The 24,186-nt window shown below is 43.0% G+C and overlaps 1 protein-coding gene across 1 annotated transcript in view; it reads right to left on the reverse strand.

The window, feature by feature from the left end:
* Positions 1-468: 468 nt before the first annotated feature.
* The window catches only part of CD58 (CD58 molecule), a 37,651-nt gene continuing 13,933 nt past the window's right edge, over positions 469-24,186 (reverse strand). The window contains exons 2-3 of the mRNA XM_028502476.2: positions 6,699-7,001; positions 469-1,379 (exon numbers count right to left, since the gene is read on the reverse strand). Of these exons, the coding sequence (XP_028358277.2) occupies positions 1,108-1,379; positions 6,699-7,001 (575 nt within the window). The 3' untranslated portion in view covers positions 469-1,107. The remainder of the gene's footprint in view (positions 1,380-6,698; positions 7,002-24,186) is intronic.

Consider the following 24,186-nt stretch of genomic DNA (forward strand, 5'->3'; position numbering starts at 1 on the left):
CAAATAAAATTCAAGTTTTTTATATTCATTATACTGACTACTTATCTTTCTGTATTTCAGTTGCTTGTTCAGAAAAAGAAATCACCCATGGAATCACCTTATCCCAGCCCAAAGAAACTCACATTATCTGTTTGCCCCAGGAATCCTGTTTGCTATATACAATTAGGATATTCTGAATTATAATCAATGCTATAATTCATCTCATTTTTTATGTTTTAAGGAACCACTTCAAATCACTGATGCTTTTGTTTGTAAACCAAAGCTAGAACACAAGAATAAAAACTGCCAATTACAAATGCACTTAAGACTTAATATAAAAAGACCATAGGCGAGACAGCTTATCGCGAGCTTCGCTGAGCGTTAGCCTAGACCAGCGATTTTCAAGCTGTTGTGTCTCAGCACACACATAAACTACAATGACTAAAATTCTGTGGCACATCAAAAAATACATTTTTTGCTGATCTGACAAGAAAATTTAGGCATAATTTTTATTCATTGACACTGGATGGCTATTGTGTTGGCTGTTATCATTTTTTCATTTGACAATCTAAGGCAAAAAGGCCAGTGCCCGTGACTAAATATTCAGGTACTGAGTGTTTTAAGAATTCTCACAGCATGCTGGATGAAAGTCACTGGCCCAGACAGGCATATCAGGTGTATCAAATACATAATCTTGCAGCTCGTGTACAGACATAACTGTTAGTAAGAATGCTGCGAAGCAGTATCGTAAGTAGCTAAGAACAGGAGCTGTGGAGCCAGATGGCCCAGGTCCAAAACCAGACTCTGCTACTTACTAGCTGTTGACCTTGGGCAGACAGCCCAAACTCCCTGTGTCTTGGTTTCTCCCCATAAAATAAGAATAATTACTAGTATCCAACTCCCTGGGCTGTGTGAGAATCGGCACCGGCATTAGAATGGGGCTTGCCCAGCAAGTGCTAAGCATGTTGTTAGCTGTCTATCTCTAACGGGTCGCCCATGAAAATTACTTATTTTACATTTCAAATTTGTGAAACGTAGCCGCTACACCTGTGGAGCAAAACCCCAAACCACCCCTGGCTCACGAACCGCACTGGTACTCAGCATCGCTGGCACCGGACAGTTATCTGTTCACTCACCAGGTGGAACACAGGTGGACGGAACTATCGAGGACGTCCTGTTAGACATAGGATTTGCAACAGAACAGAGTACTTTCTCTGAAAGGTCATCGTTCTTCTTCAGATGCAACGTGGGTGTTGTGCTTTCTCCACACTGCGGTGAGGAGCAGTGCCAGGAGTAGGTTAATTGTTCCCGATGCCTGCTGTAATTTCCCGGGACTTCACACAGGACATCAATGCTCTCATTAACCAGGCCACATTTTAATGTCGGAGATGGGAGAGGGTCTGGGGAAAAAAAAAGTCATATTTAGTACAAAAAAGAGTAACATTTAGATTCTTCATCTTTAAATTTATGAAGAGCGCCCCGCTTCCTTGGGAATTTGAAGGGATGAGCAGGCCACTTCCACGGGCACCACCAGGAGAGCCTTCTCTCTCCCCCGGAGTCTGACCTTCCCACTCTGATTCAGAACACACGCAGGCCCCACACCCCTCGCTTGCACTTCTGAAAGCCCGAAGACCTTAGACGCAAGGGTGGCAAAGTCATTTAGCTGCCTACCCGCACCCAAATTGACATGAGGGTTTATAGCTTTTATTTTTCTCACTTACTTTAAATATTTATTATCGTGTTTTACGAAAACTAGTCACACGCTTGAGTACAGGGTGCTCCCTATAACTAAGTGGGGTGCTTCTTAACACACAGAGGAAAACTAGCTTATATTACCTTTCTAACATCTCAAAAACACTTAAGTCCAAAAGCTGCCTGACTCAAAGGGTTTTTGCAGAAAGCACTGCGGGCTGGCCCTGCGGAGAGGTGAGGGGGGCGTGGCACCTATCAGAGCCCGGAGGCCTTCCTCCCAGGATTCCTCCAGGAGGCAGCCCCGCTGCCTGAGGCACCCGCACCCGCACACCGCAGGTTCAGACACACGTCACACTACACCATCATTGCCCTCCAAAACCTTAATGCTGAGCTGTCCCATAGTTGTGTATTTAATTCACATGCCTTCCTGCATCTCCACTTGCCCCTAAAACTAATCATATGAGATCTGAGAAAACACGTACATATATGTGGAGTACGCAAAACAACAGTCACGGGACCACTTGGGTAATAAAACCCCAATACTTTATAAATACCTCCTAAAAAGCAAATTACAGTAGAGCTCACCAAGATGACGGAATAATAGGCTGCCACTTAAAATACTATTTTCAAATATGAAGGAACACTTAAGCTCCAAAACGTAACCTAAAAATAGAAGTGTCCAACTCGTCTTTCCTCTCCTACTCTCCCCCTCGCTCAGACACGCGGCCTGCCTTGTCAGAGGCCCGAGGTGCACGGGACTCCCCTTTCTGCCAGGGGCAGCCTCAGTTTTTAGGTTTAACCTGGTTCACATAACTTGTTCTTCTGCCACCAAATTTTTCCTTAAAAGAAAGTTTAATCTTTTTTTTAAAGATGTTATTTATTTATTTTTAGAGAGAGGAGAAGGGAAGAAGAAAGAGAGGGAGGGAAACATCAACGTGTGGTTGCCTCTCCCACATCTCCCACTGGAGACCTGGCTGGCAACACAAGCATGTGCCCTGACTGGGAATCAAACCAGCGACCCTTTGGTTTATGGGCCCATACTCAGTCCACTGAGCCACACCAGCCAGGGCAGAAATTTTAATTTTTTTTAAGCACTGGAAACCTTTCTCCAAATTCAGTCTTAAGCAGCTGACCCTTCAAAAGGATAAGGAGTTGCTCTAGTGGCTTAAAAGTAGGGCACCCACAGCCCTTGGCCCCCAGACTCCTGGGGTCCACCTCGCCTACCACACCCCACTGCAGCTCCTGAGGCCCCTCCAGCTAAGAAACGGAAGTGCGTGACTGTTGCAGGCACTCACGTGCTTATGCCTGCCTCTGCCCTGAAGCTGGGCATTGCTCAGGGGCAGGAAACTGAGCTTCCCCTTCCTCAGATGTGTTCTGTAGACACACTGTATAGACACAGTTCTCCAGTGTCGGTGGGCATAAGAACCACCTGAGGTGTGTGTTAAAAACCCAGGTTCCTGAGCCCCACCATCCCTGGTGATTCTGATGTAGGAGCCCCGTGTGCTCCGTCACAGGCTCTGGTTTCTCGATCCAGCGAGGCCACGTCTAGTGATTCCTCACTTTCCAAACTGAACAGAGGTTCAGGGAGCCCCTCGGGCTGCGAGCCTTTGGAGCGTAAAGACTACGTAATATTCACCCCTTAGCTGCAGCACTTGACAGAGCACCGGTCACACAGTCGGCTCCTAAATAGTATGGAGGATGATGCTGGACACTTGGAGGGATGGAGGGATGGATAAATAAAGTCAGGGAGACAGTGTTCAAATTACTCTCTCCACTCTACACAATGTCAGTTGAATAGCTCACCTCCCACAAGCGACGGTATGGTGGCTGTGAGCACGGACTGCCTGCCTTGGGTTCGCGTCCTGCTCTACTACTAACAGCCACTTGACCCTGGGCAAGTTACTTAGTCCCTTGTGCCTAGGTTTCCTGTCCCATACATTAAGAAAACGAACCATATCTACCTTATACAACTGTGATAAGGATGAAATGAGTTGACAGTCATAATAATGGAGCTCAAGGTCAGCAAGCGGAAGCGCCTCCTGACCTCCTGAGGGCGCGTGGTACAGTGAGCAGAGCCACTGACCGGGACTTGGGAGGGGAGAGTGTTAGCCCTGGCTTGCTGTGTGACCTCAGACCACAGCTCTTGTAGGAGCCGTAAGACTTTAAAGAACCCATCCGGCCTGGGTTCCTGTTCTACAGATGGAGAAAGCCATGGCAAAGTCCATCTCCTTTTCCTCTGTAAAAGGGAATACAATACTTTATAAGGTCATCGTAAAGGTCAAGTGGGATATAAAATGCTGTGAGGGGAGACACGTGGAAGTGCTAGTAGTATCTTCTAGGTCGTTCAAGGCCACTTAGCTATAGGGAAGCTCTTCCTGTATGAGTCTCATTACACCGCCATCATCACACACCAAAGCTGGAGCAGCTGAGCCTACCTGCTCGCCGAAAAGCATGCAAACCTTTCTGCAGCATCTGGCTCGGACCAGCACCTCTGATCTATAGCCTTCATATTGTCTCACTACCAGGGGACCTACCACTGCTCTATCTAACAGAGTTACAGCTGTACCTTAAGCAGCATTAAACAGACAGGAAATGTGCCTACTTCATCCCCTAAGGTAACTTAGTTGCATCATAATTAATCAATTCAGCTCTCTACTCTGTAAGAATTTCTTTTATATACATGAGATGGCATTTGTAGATCTCCATTAACTTTAATAAAAGGTTATACACCAGTCTGGACCACTTACGGAGAGAGCAGTTAACTCTACTTATGTGGACATTACCAACACAATAAAGGTGGTGAGGGGATGTGAAAGAACTAATAAACGTTATTAGTGGAAATTTTAAGGGGACTTCGCAGGAAAAGGGAAAGCTAGGCAGCAACTTATACATAGAAAAAAGAGGCGCCAGGAAATCCCCACGTCTAAAATACCCGTTCTGAAAGTCTTCCGTTAGGTCCGGTGTGTCCAGAAGAATAATGTCAAGTCACTTACACACACCCTTAAAGCGTGGCTTCCTCATTTCTAAGAAAAAGAGTATAACCAATCACTTTGCCATTCAAGTATGAAACCTTGAGTCATCTACGTCTTTTTATAGCACAATCTCAACATTGTTGACTTTTTCTTGGTAATATCTTCTGATTCTTTGCTTTCTAAACAACTATTACCAATACCTGGTAATAGTTGAAGAATCACAGTAGCTTCTAACCTGGTGTCTCTTCTTAATCCATCATAAACACCTACCAAATGATTAATCTTCCAAAAAATAAATGTCATTGAGTCACACCCCTGTGTCAGGATTGGACACAATGGCTCCTCACTGCCACAGGCTAAAATCTGTATTCCCAAACCAGGGCCCGAAGTCCCGCATTTAATACGACTCGTGTCACTGCTCGCTGACGGACACTCGCCTCCCTGTACTCGCTCCTCTGCAGGCCTTCGCTGAGCTTCCGAAGGGCTACCAGAGTCGGCACAGCAGGGGAAGTGAGCTTCAGACAGGAGAGGCTCCTGACACAGACAACGGAGGCATCCGAATGACCAGTAATGGCAAGTTCTAGGTTATATTCCTGGGGGCCGTAAGTACGTGGAGAGGGCAGCAAGGCCTGAGAAATCGGGGCATTAAAAATACCTTTTATGTAAATATTACCGTCACCAAGAATTATGGCAGCAGAAACAGTGAAAATAAACCAGGCAGGAAAATGATCAAGAAAGACTGGGGTGGTGTTCACTGCGGCATTGGGTGCAATAGCCAAGACATGGAAACAAGCTAAGTGTCCATCGGCAGGTGAATGGATAAAAAAGTCGTGGTGTATATATACACAATGGAATATCATTCAGCCATAAAAAAATAAAGAAATCCTGGGGGCTTGAAATACTGCTAAAGTTTATCCCCTATACTATAAATATTGGTAAAGTCTATTGAATATTGAATGTAACGTGTAATAGAATATAAACTGTTAAGTCTATCCCCTACACTGTATACCCAAAACTAATACAAAATAATATTGAATGTAAACTGTAACTGAAAAGCAAAATTTAAAAGGGGACTATCCTACCATTTGCGACAACATGGGTGGGGCCATGTGGCATTACGTTAAGTGGAATAAGTCAGAGGGAGAAAGGCAAATGCTGTCCTGCACACTCTCACTGATGTGTGGAATCTAAAAAAGGAAGAACCACCAAACTCGGAGGAAGAAGAGATCAGAGGCGACGGGGAGAGGGAGGGGCCCTGGAGGAAGTGGCACGAAGGTCCAGACCTCCAGCACAAGGAATGCAACGTCCAACGTGACGGTGACACTCAACACTGCTGAACAGTATTTAGGAAAGTTGTTAGGAGTGCTCAACTCAAGAATAAAACTTTTTATCCTGTATCTTTTCTTCTTCCTTTCCTCCTTAGTGTCTCTCTGTGAGAAGACAGGGGTTAGCCGAACCTGTGGCAGTTATCATTTCACAACCTGTGTACGTCACACCGCTGTGCCACATGCCGGAAACTCATCCAGTGAGGCATGTAAATTATTTCTCAGCGACACGGCAACAAACAGCACTGGGGGGGTTCTCACACACCTACAGACAACTGCGATGTGGAGGGAACGTTAGACATGAGGGAGGGAGAACACCCTGGAAGCACCAAGGGGAAGCGTGGGGCAACCTGTAGCGTATCTCCAGTTCCAGTTTAAGGTGACAGAGAAAAAGCACTCTTGGGCGAGCTGCAGGAGGAGGCGGAAACTCGAACCTACAGAGCACCGTCACCTATCTGTGGAGCTCAGACATCTGAGTTCACTGCTGCCACGGCATCCTTTGCTGGGACGTTGTCCAGTGGCGCTGCTCTCCTCACTGGGGCCGCATCCTCGCCTTGCCCAGAGGATGATGTGGGAGCTAAGGGAGGCACGGTGTACCAGAAGGAGAGGAAAACTCTGCCTGTGTGTGGTAACAAACTGCTTTACTTCTCACAAGCCATTAATTTGTATAAGTCTCTTTAAAAAGTTGGAACTTTGCCATTTTAAACAAACCAAGTTATGTAATACTCACCAAAGACTGTAAGGTCAAATTTCATGCCAATCAAAAAGGGTAGCATTTCAACTTCATATTCGCCTTCATCCGATGATGTTAAATTTGAGATGTGGAGGTCCCCTGAGGTGTTGTGTAAATGAACCCTACCGTCAAAAGGTGGGTAAGACTTGACGCCGTCTGAATCCCACTCGATAACTTTATTCTTTCCTTTCTTCCACATGATCTCCGAAACGGTTTGGTTATTTGATGGAGACAAACTAACATTCCCATTCACGGTTCCCCAAACTATAAATGGTGGTAAGCTCTGACAGCTGTTGAAATCTGGAAGAACAAAATAATTGGTTAGAAAAAACAGCATCACTTGGTTGAAAATAGAAAGCCATCTTCCAAGATGCTCTTTGGGGAAAGGCGTTGCATGGGATGGTAAAAATGATCCATCAGCTACTTTGTGTGCTAAGCTGAGAAAAAGTGCAGGAAGTGACAGGTGCTTGACCATGTGGAAATTACTCTTTAATTGGGGCCGACATAAACCCAGGAGGTGGAGCCAACATTTATGGGGCACAAGCTGCATGCCAGGTATTATGGGCAATGTCGGGAATATGGCAGCAAAGAAGACAAGTATCACTTCAGGCCCTCAAGGAGCCTCACCTTGTGGAGAAGACGCTGGGAAGGCAAGGACAACCACCTAGGTAAGGGCCTTCACCCAGGAAGTCATGCTGAAAGTGACACAGGATGACAGATCACTGAAGGGTGAGAGGAGTTAGCCAGCTGAGGGCTGGATAAGTGGGGCGGGGGAGGTAGTGGAGAGTGGAGATACAGGTGGAGGAAGCAGCACTCCAAAGGCATGTCCTGATGAAGGAGCTGGGCCTGTTGGAGTAAACAAAAGCAATTCCAATGGCTGAAATGAGACCAGCGGGGTAATGAGTGGGGAAGGGGCTGCAGAGGCAGGCAGTGGCGGGTCAGAACTGGTATGTGAGCAGGGGCTGCAGGGTGTCAGGTAAGACATGCTAAGGGTTTGGGACTTACCCTCATTAGGATAGTGGCAAGGGACAGCCACAGAGAGGTTGTGAACAATGATGTGACTTTGTTCCCATAGGCTGACTGCAGAGTGAACAGTGCTTGGCAGGTACGAGCACAGAGGTAGGAAGAGCAAAACAGAGGCAGCGCGGTAGCAAGAAGAGAGTGGCAGATGGGGCAGACCAGACTCAGGATGCACGAGTGGACAGACGCAAGACCCACATGACAGAGAGATCACGGGGGTCCACCGACTCCTGGCTGTGGGGGACGAGGGAGAGAGAAGAGTTAATGGTGACTGTCAGGCAAGCCTCTTTCTTGGCCGACAGAGGAGCTATTGAGGTCAGAAACAATGACAGGAAGGAAGTCAGGTTATGGTGAAGATTAAGGATTCGGGGACTACAGTGGCATGCTAGAGCTGATTCAAACCTGCTGTCGCAAGCCTCGGTTGGCCTCTCTGATTGACTCCAGGCAGGTCGTACTAGTGGGAGTACTGTCAACAAAGACTGGCCAAGGGAGGACCCAAGATGGTGGCCCAGTAAGTGGAAGTTACACTAACCTTCTCCCAGGAACAACTGGAGTTACAACCGGATTATATAAAAATCATCCTGTATAACCAACTGAAGGCTAGTTGGAGAGAAGCCTCGTAACCAAGGACTGACAGAAGAGACCACACCACCACATGGAGACTGATGGGAAGTGTGGGGGCAGGAGAGGGTTGGCTGAGCTCCCATGGGCAGCCTCTGAAATTCGAGAGGCTCCCAAGCGTAGAGCGCCAGAACCAGAAAAACTGCCCACGTAACATCCCCGTGTGAAAAGCAGCGAGATTTCTGTCTGCCAGTAGGAGACAACTAGAGATGCAGACACCATTTTAAAGAAACAACACACAAGGTTTTGTTTGCAGCCACTTACCCTGGGCTCTGGCAGAGGGAGGGCAGAGTGGACTAGCGCCACATGAGGAGAGTCTGGGGTTGGAGGCTCTGGGGAGAGAGCTGAAGCATCAGCTGCTAGGATAGCTGTGGTCATCGTTCCCCATACTGTAGAAGACATCTTTCTCAGGCAGAGAACTCCCCTCCATGTGGCACAGCCAAGGGGGAAGCAATAGCCCCACCTGCACAGAATCCTCTCACCCTACCACATGGAGCTTAGCCCCAGCTAAAGAGTTCAGGTGGAGGTTCTTTCAGTGATTAAGCCTAACAGGCAGCCTACAGGTGAAGGCAGATCTCTGGGTGCTTTGAGACTTTAGCTGGGGCACCACAGGACCTGGTGTTGGTAAGAGCCAGCCTTGGTCCACAGATTGGTCCTTTCCAAATGTGCCCAGGACCAGCAGAAGGAACCACAAGCTGTGGATCACTGATAGCTCCAATAAGGTTGCCCAGGTCCAGTAACAGGCAGTGTCCGACTAAGGACAGAGTCTTTGCATATCTACCTAATACATAGAAACAAACAAAAAGAGGCAGCCAAAGTGGGAATATGAAGAAACAGGACCGAGATGAATGAAGAGAACTCTCCAGAAGAAGAACTAAATGAAATGGACACAAGCAATTAATCAGATAAAGAGTCCAAAGTAGTAAGTATAAGAATGCTCAAAAAAGACATAGAAGCCATAAAAAGGACTAGTCAGATAAAGAATGCAATACCTAAAATAAATAATACACAGGAAGAAGTAACCCAGAGATTAGATAAAACAGAGGATGGAATCAGTGATTTGGAAGACGAGGTAGAAAAAAATACTCAGACTTCTGGTAAAGATGGCAGCATGGGTAAACATGGTTCACCTCCTCACACAACCACATCAAAATTACAACTACACTATAGAACGATAGAACAGCCATCACTCAGCACCATCAGAAATCAAGTTGAATGGAAGTCCGACAATTATGAAATTAAAGAAACCACATCCATCCAGACAGGTAGGAGGATAGAAACACGGATCAGACTGGTCCCACTCCCATGGGTTGTAGATAAATATTTAGGAGGGATATCACAGGAGCAGGGAGTCCAGACCCACACCAGGACCACCCCCCACCACAGAGGGCAGAAGTTGGTGGCCAGTGGTCACAGCCAGTCCTTTCAGCTGACTGGCCTGGGTAAATACTTTCACATTGCTTGACCTGCCTACAGCAAGCAAGGCTCAAATACAAGAGGACAGGTGTACTCAGCCCACACAAAGGGTGCACCTCATGTACCAAGCTTGGGTAATACAGGAGGCTGTGCCAATGGACCCTACAGGACACCTACTACATTAGGCCATGCTAAAAAGACAAGGAGTCATAGCAGCTCTACCTAATACATAGAAACAAACACAGGGGGGCTGCCAAAGTGAAGAGACAAAGAAACACGGCCCAATGAAAGAAAAGGTCAAAACTCCAAAAAAAAAGAACTAAACAAAATGGAGATAAACAATCTATCAGATTCGGAGTTCAAAACACTAATTATAAGGAGGTTCAAGGAACTTAGTGAGGATCTCAATAGCATAAAAAAGATCCAGTCAGAAACAAAGGATACATTATTTGAAATAAAGAACAATTTACAGGGAAACAACAGTAGAGTTGATGAAGCCAAGAATCAAGTCAATGATTTGGAACATACAGAAGCAAAAAACAACCATTCAGAACAAGAAGAAGAAAAAGGAAAGCAATAAAAACGAGGATAGTGTAAGACACCTCTGGGACAACTTCAAAAAGTCCAACATTTGTATCATAGGGGTGCCAGAAGGAGAAGAGAGAGAGCATGAAATTGGAAATTTTTTTGAAAAAATCATATAAGAAAACTTCCAAATTAGCGAAGGAAATAGACATGTAAGTCCAGGAAGCACAGAGAGTTCCAAACAAGATAGATGCAAAGAGGCTCACTCCAAGACATATCAGAATTAAAATGCCAAAAGTTAAAGAGAGAATCTCAAAAGCAGCAAGAAAAAGCAGTTAGTTGCCTACAGGTGAGTTTTCATAAGACTGTCAGCTATTTGAGCAGGATTTCTCCAAAGACACTTTTCAGGCTAGAAATATTCAGTCTTGAAAAGCAGGGAGCTACAGCCATGATTGCTCCACCCAGTAAAGATATCACTTAGAGCCGAAGGGCAGATAAAGAGCTTCCCAGACAAGAAAAAACTAAAGGAGTTCATCATCACCAAATCATTATTATATGAAATGTTGAAGAGGCTTATTTGAGAAAAAGATCAAAACGATGAACAGTAAAATGGCAATAAATACATATCTATCAACAATTGAATCTGAAAAACGAACTAAGCAAACAAGAAGAACAGAGAATCATGGATACAGGAAGCATTTGATGGCTGCCATATAGAAGAAGTATGAGGGAATGGGGGAAGAGGGAAGGGGATTAAGTAGTACAAATAAGTAGTTACAGAGTAGCCATGGTGATGTAAAGTTCAGTACAGGAAATGGAGTAGCCAAAGAGCTCATATGCTGTGAATAATGGTGTGGGGATTGACTGAGGGGGTGGAAGGGGCTGGATGGAGATGGGCAAAGTGGGGAAAATTGGGACAGTTATAACAGCATAATCAATAAAATATAATTTTTAAAAAATCATCCAAGAAAAACCCACTTAATCAGAGCAGGAAAAAGAAAATTTCAAAAATGTGGATAGTTTAAGGGGCCTTTGGGACAACATGAAGTTGTAACAACATCCACATCACAGGAATACCAGCAAGAGAACACAGAGAGCAAGGATTTCAGAACCTATTTGAAGAAATAATGTCAGAAACCTCCCCTATCCTGGTGAAAGGAAATGACACAAAGGCCCAGAAAGTGTGGGGACTCCCAAACAAAACAGACCTAAAGAAGCCCTCACCAAGATACATCATATTTTAAAATGGCAAACCTTAATGACAAGGGGAGAATCTTAAAGATGCAAGAGGAAAGCAGGTAGTTACCTACTAGTGACCTCCCATAAGAGTGTCATCTGATTTTTCAACAGAAACATTTCAGTCCGGAGAAGATTGGCATGAAATTTTCAAAGTGATGAAAAGCAGGAACCTACAGCCAAGGCTACTTTACCCAGCAAGGTTATCATTTAAAATGGAAGAAATAAAGAACTTCCCAGACAAGAAGATGCTAAAGGAATTTGTTACCACCAAACCAGTATTGCAACAAATGTTAAAGGCCTTGATTGAAGAAGAAAAAACAAAACAGAAGAAAATAGCTAATAAATAAAATGCCAATAAATATTTTCTATCAATAATCACTTTAAATGCAAATGGATTAAACTGTCCAATCAAAAGACAAAGAAGAGCTGAATGGACAAGAAAACAAGACCCATATATAGGCTGTCTTCAAGAAACACCTCAGAAGGAAAGATACAGACAGACTAAAAGGATGAAAAAGGCATTTCATGAAAATGGAAAGAAAAATAAAATGGGGAAAGTGATACTTTTGTCTGACAAAACAAACTTTAAAGCAAGACTATAGTAAGAGACAAAGAAGGACACTATACAATGATAAAGAAAACAATTGCAACAAGAGGATAGAGCCCTAGTAAACACTCAGGCACCCAACACAGCAGCACCAAAATATGTAAAGCAAATCTTCATGGACATAAAGGAGAGATTGACAGTAATACAATCATGTTGAAGATTTTAACAAACTAATAACTTCAATGAATAGATCTTCCAAACAGAAAATCAATGAGCAGATGTTCTTAAATGACACACTAGATCAAAAGAATTTAATTGATATCTTCAGAACATTTCATCCCAAAACAACAGAATATACATTCTTTTCAAGTGCACATGGAACATTTTCTAGGATAGGCCACATGTTAGGACACAAAACAAGCCTTAATAAATTTAAGAAGACTTAAATCCTATCAAGCATCTTCTCTGACCATTTTGGTAAGAAACTAGAAATCAATCATAAGAAGAAAACAGAAAAATACAGAGAGCCATGGAAACTAAAAAACCCATTACTAAATAATGAATGGGTTGACAATGAGATCAAGGAAGAAATCAAAAGATACCTTGAAACAAATGAAAACAAGAACACAGCAATCGAAAATCTGTGGGACATAGGGGAAGCAATTCTAGAGGGAAATTCATAGCATACAGGCCTACGTGAAGAAACAAAGAAATTCTCAAATAAACAATCTAACTTTACACTTAAAGGAACTTGAAAAAGAACAACAAACAAAGCCCAAGGTGAGAAGAAAGAAGGATATAATAAAGATCAAGAGCAGAAAGAAATGAAATGGTCTTAAAAACAATACACAAGATCAATGAAACCAAGAGCTTGTCCTTTGGAAAAAATAAGACAAACCTTTAACCTGACTCATCAGTAAAAAAGGAGAGAGGACCAACTTATATAAAATCAGAAATGAAAGAGAAGTAACAATTGACATCATTGAAATATAAGAACTGTAGAAAATATTACCAACAAATATATGCTAACAAATTGGAGAACCTGGGAGAAATAGATAAATTTCTAGAAACATACAATCTTCCAAAACTAAATCAGGAAGAACCAAAGAGTCTGAGTAGACAGATTATAACCACTGAAATTGAACAGTAATCAAAAAAATCCCCAAAACAAAAGCCCTGGACTGGATGCCTTCACAGGTGAATTTTACCAAACATCCCAAAAAGAACTAACACCTCTCCATCTCAAACTATTCAAAAAAAAAATCAAGAGGAAGAAAGACTTCCCAAGCTCATTTTATGAGGCCAGCATGGACCTAATTCCACAACTGATAAAGACAATACAAAGAAAGAAAATTATAGGCCAATATCCCTGATGAACAGAGATTCTAAAATCCTCAAGAAAATAATAGCAAGCTGAATACAGCAATACATGAAAAAGGTCACACACCATGATCAATGGAACTGACTCGGGAGATGTAAGGTTGGTACAGTATTCACCAGTCAATATGGTGGCACACCACATAAACAAAACGAAGGATAAAAACCACAGGATCACATCAATAGATGCAGAAAAAGCATTTGATAAAACCCAGCACCCATGTATGATAAAACCCCTCAGCAAAGTGGGAATAGAGAGAACATGACTCCATGTAATAAAGGCCATATATGGCAAATCTGCAGCCAGCATCATACTCGCTGGGCAAAAACTATAAGCATTTCCCTTAAGATCAGGAACAAGACAGGGATGTGTGCCTCCACCGCTCTTATTCAACATAGTACCGGAAGTCCTTGCACAGCAATTGGACAAGAAGAAGAAATAAAAGGCAACCAAATTAGAAAGAAACAGTAAAACTGTCATTATTTGCAGATGAAATGATACTGTACATAGAGAATCCCAAAGACTCCACCAAGAAACTACTACAACTGGTTAATGAATTCAGTCAAGCAGCAGGATACAGAATTAATATCCAGAAAACAGTCTCATTTTTATGCACCAATAATAAACTATTAGAAAGGGAAATTAAAAATAAAATCCCATTCATGATTACTTCAAAAAGAACAAAATACCTAGGAATAAATTCAACCAAAAATGTAAAAGACCTGTACTCAGAAAATTATAAGACATTGAAGAAAAATTGAAAAGGATACAAATAAGTGGAAGCACATACTGTATTCAAGGATAGGAAGAATTAAAATAATGAAAATGTCCACACTACCCAAAGCAATCTATAGATTCAATGTCATTCCTATCAAGCTACCAATGACATATTTCACAGAAGTAGGACAAATATTCCAAAAATGCATATGAATCCACAAAAGACTCCAAATAGCTCCCTGGTTGGTGTGGCTCAGTGGACTGAGTGGAAGCCTGTGAACCAAAAGGTCACCAGTTCGATCCCCAGTCAGGGCACATGCCTGGGTTGTGGGCCGGGTCCCCAGTAGGGGGCATGAGAGGCAACCACACATCAATGTTTCTCTGCCTCTCTCTCTCTCTCCTTTCCCCTCGCTCTAAAAATCTTTTTATAAAAAGAATAAATTGAAAATGGATTATAGACTTAAATGTTAGATTTGAAACTATAAAACCTAGAAGCAAACTTAGGTAGTAAAATCTCAGACATTTCTTGTAGCAATAGTTTTGCTTGATATATCTCCTCAGGCAAGGAAAACAAAAGAAAAAAGAAACAAATGGGACTACATCAAACTACAAAGGTTTCGCACAGAAAAGGAAACCATCCACAAAATGAAAAGACAACCCACTGAATAGGAGAATATATTTGCCAATGATACATGTAATAAGGGGTTAACATCCAAAATTTACAAAAAAAAAAAACCTTCTATAACTCAGTAACAAAAAAAACCCAAAGAATCCAATTTAAAAATGGGCAAAGACCTACATAGACACTTCTCCAAAGAAGACGCACAGATGCCCAGTAGGCATGAAAAGTTTCTCAACGTCATTAAGCATCGGATAAATGCACATTAAAACCACAATGAGACATCACCTCACACCTGTCAGAACGGCTGCCACCCACGAACCAGCAAACTACACATGCTGGCGAGGATGTGGAGAAAGGGGAACCCTGGGTGCGCTGCTGGTGGGAATGTACTTTGGTGCAGCTGCTGTGCTAAACAGTGTGGACCAGAATTTTTTTACCTCAAAAATTAAAAATGGAACTGCCTTATGACTCAGCAATTCTATTTCTGGGAATTTATCCAGAGAAACCCAAAACACTAATTCAAAAGAATATAAGCACACTTATGTTCATTGCAACGTTATTTATAATAGCCAAGATTTGGGAGCAGCCTGCGTGTCCATCGGTAGGTGAGTGAACAAAACAGGTGTGGTACGTTTACACAGTGGAATACTGTTGGGCAGCTGAAAGAAAAGGTCACCCTTTGCAACAGCCTGGATGGACCTGGAGAACATTATGTTTAGGGAAATAAGTCAGTCAGAGTAAAACAAATATCGTATGATTTCACTCATATGTGGAACCTAATGAACAAGCTGAACTAACAAGCAAAATAGAGACAGACTCATAGAGAACAGCCTGACAGCTTTAAGGGCTGGAGGGATTGAGCAAAACAAGAGAAGGAACTTGTGGACTTGATAAAGGTGTGGTGACTGCAGGGGAGAAAGGGGTGGGTAGAGATAGAAGAGGGGGATAAATGGTAATGGAAAAAATACCAAAAAAATGACGAAGGATTTGAACGAGAGCCTCTCACCCCCTCTACACCATCATGGTCCTTAAACATTAGCTACCCCCCGCCAAGACTGAACTATTCTTGACTTTACTCTTTTTAATGGCTGCATATTATTCCAGGTTATGAATGCACCATAATTAATTAGCGACTGCCACTGCCAAATACCCCATTTGTCCCTAGTACTTCTACTGCAGTAACCCTGCAATACCTACCCACGTGTACCTGTACTTATGTACTTATGGTTCTGTATCTATGGGAGACTATACCTGGAGCGTTGCTCAATCAAAGGGTAGATTTTTTATTTTCTTAGACGGTGTCACACCACCTACAAAAACAAACTTTTGTGAAGATCCAGTCAAGATGGCAGTGTAGGCAGATTGGCTCATCTCTTCTCACAACCACATCAAAATTACAACTAAAATATTGAACAACCATCACTTAGAACCGTCAAAAATCTAGTTGAAAGGAAGTCTGACAACTACGGAATTAAAGAAACCATACCCATCCAGAAGGAACCGGCAAGCTGGTACCACATCTGAGACTCCATCAGCCTTTGAGCTACACTGTTTGACCTGCCTTGGAGATCCCCAGAGACTCCATCCCACCCAACTTACAGGCCCACTCAAGCTGCTTTTCCATGTGAATGGCTGGTCTTGGCTCATGCTTCACAACTTCCTAAATCCTCTCAAACAAGCAACAGCTGGCGTCAGTGACCCCTCCCCCGCCCCCAGGCCCAGCACTAGCAGCAGCCAGCCTAGAGTCACAACTTGGTTTCACCTGGGAATCCCCAACCCCCACCACAAGTAGCAGCCATATCAGATTGCATCAGAGCTCAGGCAGAAGGTGGCCCCCGGCAGAACACAGGTGGGGGCTGACCTGGGCCTGCACCACCCAGGAAACCCCAGAGGCTGTGCACCCAGTGGACAGCTGCAGACCACATCGGAGCACCACCACCCTGCCCCTGCACAGCTGATCCTCCACAGAGGGCAGAGGTTGATGGTCAGTGGTCACAGCTAGTCCTTTCAGCTGACTGGCCTGGGTAAATAATTACCATTGATCTGCCAACAGCAACCAAGGCTCAACTACAAGAGGAGGGTGTACTCAGCCCACACAAAAGGCAAACCTTGAGTACCCAGCTTAGGTGATAGGGAAAGCTGTGCCACTGGACCCTACAGGACACCTACTACATTAGGCCGTACTACCAACACACAGAGTCAAAGCAGCTCTACCTAATACACAGAAACAAACACAGGGAGGCTACCGAATTGAGAAGACAAAGAAACATGGTCCAAATGAACAGGCAGAACAGAACCCCAGAAAAAGAACTAAACAAAACAAAGATAGCCAACCTATCAAATGCAAAGTTCAAAACAATGGTGACCAGGATGCTCAGAGAAATGATAGAGTATGGGCACAAAATAAAGGAAGAAGTGAAGGTTATATAAAGTGAAATAAAGAAAATATACAGGGAACCAACAGTGGAGGGAAGGAAGCCAGGATTCAAATCAACGATTTGGAACAAAAGGAAGAAACAAGCATTCACCCAGAACAGAATGAAGAAACAAGAATTCAAAACAATCAAGAGAGGCTTAGGAGCCTCCAGGATGAATCCCACCCATGTTTGGATGTTTAAATACTTCAACATCCAAATCATAGGGGTGCCAGAAAGAGAAGAGGAAGAGCAAGAGAATGAAAACTTACTTGAAAAAATAATGAAGGAGAACTTCCCCAATCTGGTGAAGGAAATAGACCTACAAGTCAAGGAAGCACAGAGAGTTCCAAAAAAGTTGGACCCAAAGAGGCCCACACCAAGATACATCATAATTAAAATGCCAAAGGTTAAAGGTAAAGAGAGAATCTTAAAAGCAGCAAGAGAAAAGGAGAGAGTTACCTACAAAGGAGTTCCCATAGGTCTATCAGCTGATTTCTCAAGAGAAACTTTGGGCAAGAAGGAGCTGGAGAGAAGTATTTAAAGTGATGGAAAGCAAGGACTTACAATCAAGATTACTCTCTCCAGCAAAGCTACCATTTAGAATGGAAGGGCAGATAAAGTGGTACCCAGAAGGTAAAGCTAAAGGAATTCATCATTGCCAAGCCCTTATTACGTGAAATGTTAGAGGAACTAATTTAAGAAAAAGAAGATCAAAACTATGAACACTGAAATGACAACAAACTCACAACTATCAACAACTGAATCTGAAACATAAAAACAACAACAAATGAAGCAAACGGCCAAAACAGGAACAGAATCATAGGTATGGGGATCACCTGGAGGGTTATCAGCTGGGGGGAGGGGGAGAGCAGAGAAAATGGTGGAGGCATCGAGAAGCATAACTGGTAGGAACGAGACAGCGGGAGGTGAAGAACAGTGTAGGGAAGGGAGAAGCCAAAGAACTCCCGTGCACGACCCATGGACATGGACTAAGGTGAGGAGGGGTGGCTGCTGGAGGGAAGGGGCTACTGGGAGAAGGGAGACGAAAGGAAAAGAATTGGGACAACTGTAACAGCATAATCAATAAAATACACTAAAAGAAAAAAAAGACGTTTGCAATGTACCTTTCCATGAGTAATGCCCAAGATGCCCTTTCCTAATAGCATTCGGAGACTTCTTTTGCACATTTAACTCTTGGACATAATGTAGCATTTCATTGCTACTTGAATTTGCATTTTCCTGACATCGAGAGATTTAAGTGTCTTTTCTGTGTGTCGATTATCTAGGTTGCCTTTTCTGAGAGCTGTCTTTTCATATCCTTTGTCATTTTTTTTTCTACTAGGTTGCTTGTCTTTCTCTCAACAAAGTGTTTAAGAGTTCGTTGCATGTCATAAATTGCTTGTTTCCCCCAAGGTGAGTGGTGCTGTCACGCCCTAAGGTGGGGCACCCCGGGGAGGAGGGCCAGGCTGGGGCTGGAAGATCATGTGTGCAGTTCCCGACACTGTGAGGCTCCCAAGCGGAGACATCGGGCAGACAGGGGAGGGCAGAGTTGAGAACCACCACACGGGTAGCGGCTCTGTGCATCACTTCCTTCCTCCAGTAACATCACTGCTGTTGTACTTCCAAAATTAACCCTAAAGGAAACCGCTGATACCGTAATTCCCCATGAAAACTTAGGAGAAAGTGGCATGAGTTCTTCCTCAAAGGTGGCACACCATGAATGAATGAATGAATGAATGAGCGAGCAAGCAAACAAAAGCGAAACAAAGCAGTTGGCAGGGAGCCGGTTGCTTTGCTGGTAACAGTGAGCAGCGAGAAAAGGGCCCTCAGAGCCTTCCAAGCCAGAGAGGACCAGGGTGAACTCTCAAAGCCTGCAGACGCTGGTTTGCTCAGCTAAAAAAAATGAGTATCGTAATGCTTACCACAACAGATTCTTCTGAGGCCTGATTAAGACTGAGAGAGACTTTACAAAATGGCTGGCATGGAGGAGGCTTTCTGCCAGGTTTTCCCCTTTTCCTTTCTGCAAGCCTGGCTGCCACCAAGGCATCTGCTGTAGGTGACCGTGGCTGTATGAAAACTGGGCATGGAGTGAATGTGTGCTGTCTAAAAGCAGAGAGAGAGGGAGGGGAAAAAATGTATCCTCCCTAATGTGATGATGACCTAAGCAGACATTCCATGCTAGCCGTAATTCTGTTGTAAGTATTGGAGGTTTACTTGTTTTGAAGAATATTAAATGATCTTTTCTTTCTAAAGATATGAAAGTACTGCACCTAATGCCTGCAAGGGCAGCGCTCATCTGTCTAAAAACAACTTCAGTTTCAAGTAATCTGTTGCTGTACCCTCACAAAACATTATCACTATACCTCATTTTTGATAGTTCTTCTTATATGGCTTGAAGCCAAGAGTAGAGCCCAACTATTTTGCAAGTGGAGTGTCTGATTTTTGTTTGGAGAACACGGTCACCATAACAAGTGGGTTACTGAAAAGGAACCCCCGCTGCTCCCAGCCACAAACTGCTCTGCACATTTTCACTTGGGTCCTGGGATTTAGCTTGAGAACCAGGTTTAGTTTTATTCATTCATTCATTCACTCATGCATTCATTTTTTTAATCCTCATCAGAGGATCTTTTTTTTTCTTTTCATTGCTTTTAGCCAGGAAGGGAGGAAGAAGGGAGGGACAGAGGGAGACAGAGAGCAGGGAAAGGAGGTGAATTAAGGAGACGGGGCAAGGAGGGAGGGAGGGGGAGAGAGAGGGAGAGAGAAGGGGAGAGAGAGAAAGAGAAACATCAATTGGTTGCCTTCTCATACGCATCCCAACCGGGGATCAAACCTGCAATCTGGGTATGTGCCCTGACTGGGAATCAAACCCATGACCTTTCAGTCTACAGGATGACTGTCCTACCAACTGAGCCGCACTGGCCAGGGCCTGTTCAGTTTATTTAATCTAACACTCACTGTCCACTGGGCGCTGTTGGAAGAGCTCTACAAATATATTCAGTGAATCATCTTAAAAACCATATTAGGCAGGTTATTTTTAACCCGATTTTGCAGATGAGAGAACTGAGGAACTCAAAGGTTAAGTGACTTGCTAGTTAAGTTGGTGAAACTGGATCTGAACCCCGATAGTCTGACCCCAGAATGTCCTTAACCACTGTTTCTTAGCTGACCTGCTACACAGTAGATGGCTACTATGCAAGCAGTGACATGATACAGGATTTCTCAAGATGCAACTCCTAGACTGTACTGGAACAGCAAATACTGGGAATGAAAGAGTCAAACCACTGTGCTTGGGAGTCCAGCACACCTCTGATACCTCGGTGGGGCACCAAGTTCAGCGGTCCCCGGATCACGGAACGTCAGGGCTAGTGAGGACCTCAGAGAGCAGCCCACTGTGCCCCTCTCCCAGACCCCACCTCATGGAGGTGAGTTTATGGAGGTTTGATTGAGCAAGATAGTGAGGAACTCAAATCTCCAAAACGTTTCATGGGAACCCAAGTTCAAACCCAAGTGTGCGTGTGGTTTTTATCTAGCTACTTATTTCTTTAAAGATGTCACCAAGGAAAATAAGACAGGGTTTCATAATTAAAGACCATAAGGAATGAAGTTGAAAGGAAGGCCTGAAAGTGTACACTGTGTATAATGGCAAGTAAAAGGGGAGATACGGATTTTCTCCCTCGCGTGCCCGGACTAAGCAGAACCCCCTCTCACACGGCCAAATCTCCATCTGTGTGGACGTGACAAACTGCTGGCCCGACCCTGAGCACTTCCCGGCACCCCACCCCAGTACAAAGGTGTGTGAGCGCCACTGGGCGGCATCTAGACTTGGTATATGTGGGGACAATTGCTGAGAGGCCTCAGGTGCAGCACTGGCACGGACTTTGAACCCTTATCCATCTGGGAAACACCACTCACTCCTGCCTCGTGACTCACCTGGGAACTACCTGCCTCGTGCACCCTGAGTGCCACCACAGGCTCTCTTAGTGACTGCGCCTGCCAAGCAGGGGCAGACAAAGGCGGACCTCAGGGTGCCTCGGAACTTTCAGTGACCTGCCTCTGGGCCTGGTGCTGGTAAAAGGTGACCTCGGTGTGCAGCCTGGTCCTTAACATGCGTAAATAGCTTAAATGCTCCAATCAAAAGACAGAGTAACTGAATGGATAACAGAGCAAGACTCAGCTGTACCCTGTCTACCACAGACCCACCTCAGAGCGAGTGATACACACAGACTGAAAGTAAAGGGATGAAAAAATATTTCATGAAAATGGAGAGGAAAAAAAAAGCTTGGGTAGCAATATTTATATCTGACAAAATAAACCTTTAAATCAAGGCTGTAGTAAGAGACAAAGAAGGACACTAAATAATGATAAAAAGATCAATCTAACAAGGCTGTAACTCCTATAAACATTTGCGCACCCAACACAGGAACACTTAAATATGTAAAGCAAATGTTGATGGACAGGAAGGAAGAGACTGCCAGTAGCACAGTCAGAGGAGGGGATTTTAATGCCCCAGGGCCATCAATGGATCGATCTTCCGAAAAGAAAATCAACAAGAAAACAGTGGGCTTCAACGACACACTAGATCAAGTGAATCTAACTGATATCTGCAGAGCATTTCATCCCGAAGTAACAGAATACATGTGCTTTTCAAGTGCACATGGAACCTTTTTCAGAGAGACCATGTGTTAGGAAACAAGTCAAGTCTCAATAAATTTAAGAAGACTGAAACCACATCAAACATCTTCTCTGACCACAACGGTATGAAACTGAAAATCAATCACAAGAAAAAGACTGAAAAATATATGAAGACATAGAGGCTAAATAACCTGTTACTAAACAATGAATGGGTTAACAATGAGATCAAGGAATAAACTAAAAGATACCTTGAAACAAATGAAAATGAGGACACAACAGCCCAAAATCTAGGGGACGCAGGGAAATCAGTCCCCAGAAGGAAACCCATAGCATTACAGGCCTACCTCAAGGAACAAGAAAAAAATCTAAATTTACACTTAAAAAAATATAACAAACAAAGCCCAAAGTTAATTAAAGATAGGAAATAATAAAGATCAGAGCAGAAATAAACAAAATACAGTCTAAAAAAACATTGCAAAAGATCAATGAAGATAAGAGCTAGTTCTCTGAAAAGATAAACAAGTTTGACAAACCTTTAGCCAGACTTACCAAGGAAAAAAACAGTGAGCACCCAAATATATAAAGTCAGAAATGAGAGAGAAGTAATAACTGACATGAAAGAAATACAAAGAAGTGAGAGAAAATATTTTTTTTATAAAGGATTGTGAAAAAAATTGACAACAAATTGAACAATCTGGACAAAATGGATAAATTCCTGGAAACATACAATCTTCCAAAACTAAATCAGGAAGAATCAGGAAATCTGAACAGAGTACAATTAATGAAATTGAAGCAGTAATCAAAAAACTCACAACAAACAAAAGCCCTGGACTGGACTTCACAGGTGAATTTCACCCAACATTCAAAGAAGAACTAACACCTACCTTTCTCAAACTGTTCCAAAAATTCAAGAGAAGGGAAGATTCCCAAGCTCATTTTAAGAGACCAGCATTATCCTAATTCTAAAATCAGAAAAAGACATTACAAAGGAATAAAATTATAGGCCAACATCCCAATGAACATAATGCTAAAGTCCTCAACAAAATATTAGCGAACATTCAGAGGCTCACTGGTTCAACTGGTTAGAGAATTGTCCTTATACGCCAAAGTTGTGGGTTTGATCCCTGGTAAGGGCACATGAAAGAGTCGACCAATGAATGCATAAAAAAATGGAACAACAAACTGATCTCCCTCTTAATTCCTCTCTCTCTCTCCTTTCCTCTCTTTCTCTCTACAATCAATCAATAGAAAATTTAAAAATATTAGAAAACTGGATCCAGCCATGTATTAAAGCAATCATACACCATGATCAAGTGGGATTTATTCCAGGGTTGCAAGGCTGTTACAATATCTGGGAATCAATAAATGTGATACACCACATAAATAAAATGAAGGATAAAAATCACATGATCACATCGATAGATGCAGAAAAAGCATTTGATAAATATCCAGCACCCATTTATGATAAAACCTCTCAGCAAAGTGGGAATAGAGGGAATACACCTCAATGTAATAAAGGCCATATATGACCAATCTGCAGCCAGCATCATACTCGCTGGGCAAAAACTACAAGCGTTTTCCTTAAGACCAGGAACAAGACAGGGATGTCTGCTTCCACCCCTCTTATTCAACATAGTACCGGAAGTCCTAGCACAGCAATTGGACAAGAAGAAGAAATAAAAGGCAACCAAATTAGAAAGGAAACAGTAAAACTGCCATTATTTGCAGATGAAATGATGCTGTACATAGAGAATCCCAAAGACTCCACCCAGAAACTACTACAACTGGTTAATGAATTCAGTCAAGCAGCAGGATACAGAATTAATATCCAGAAAACAGTTGCATTTTTATGCACCAGTAATGAACTATTAGAAAGGGAAATTAAGAATAAAATCCCATTCATGATTACTTCAAAAAGAACAAAATACCTAGGCATAAATGTAACCAAAAATGTAAAAGACCTATACTCAGAAAATTATAAGACACTGAAGAAAGAAATTGAAAAGGATACAAATAAGTGGAAGCACATACCATGTTCACGGATAGGAAGAATTAAAATAATGAAAATGTCCACACTACCCAAAGCAATCTATAGCTTCAATGCAATTCCTATCAAGATACCAATGACATATTTCACAGAACTAGAACAAATATTCCAAAAATCTATATGGAACCACAAAAGATCTCAAATTGCCACAGTGATCTTGAGAAAAAAGAACCAAGTGGGAGGAAATCATACTACCTGATATCAAACTATACTATCAGGCCACAGTAATCAAAACAGTATGGTACTGGCATAAAAACAGACATAAACATCAATGGAACAGAATAAAGAGCCCAGAAATAAACCC

This window comes from Phyllostomus discolor, chromosome 14 (genome assembly GCF_004126475.2).
Source record: "Phyllostomus discolor isolate MPI-MPIP mPhyDis1 chromosome 14, mPhyDis1.pri.v3, whole genome shotgun sequence".
Classification (NCBI taxonomy): domain Eukaryota; kingdom Metazoa; phylum Chordata; class Mammalia; order Chiroptera; family Phyllostomidae; genus Phyllostomus; species Phyllostomus discolor.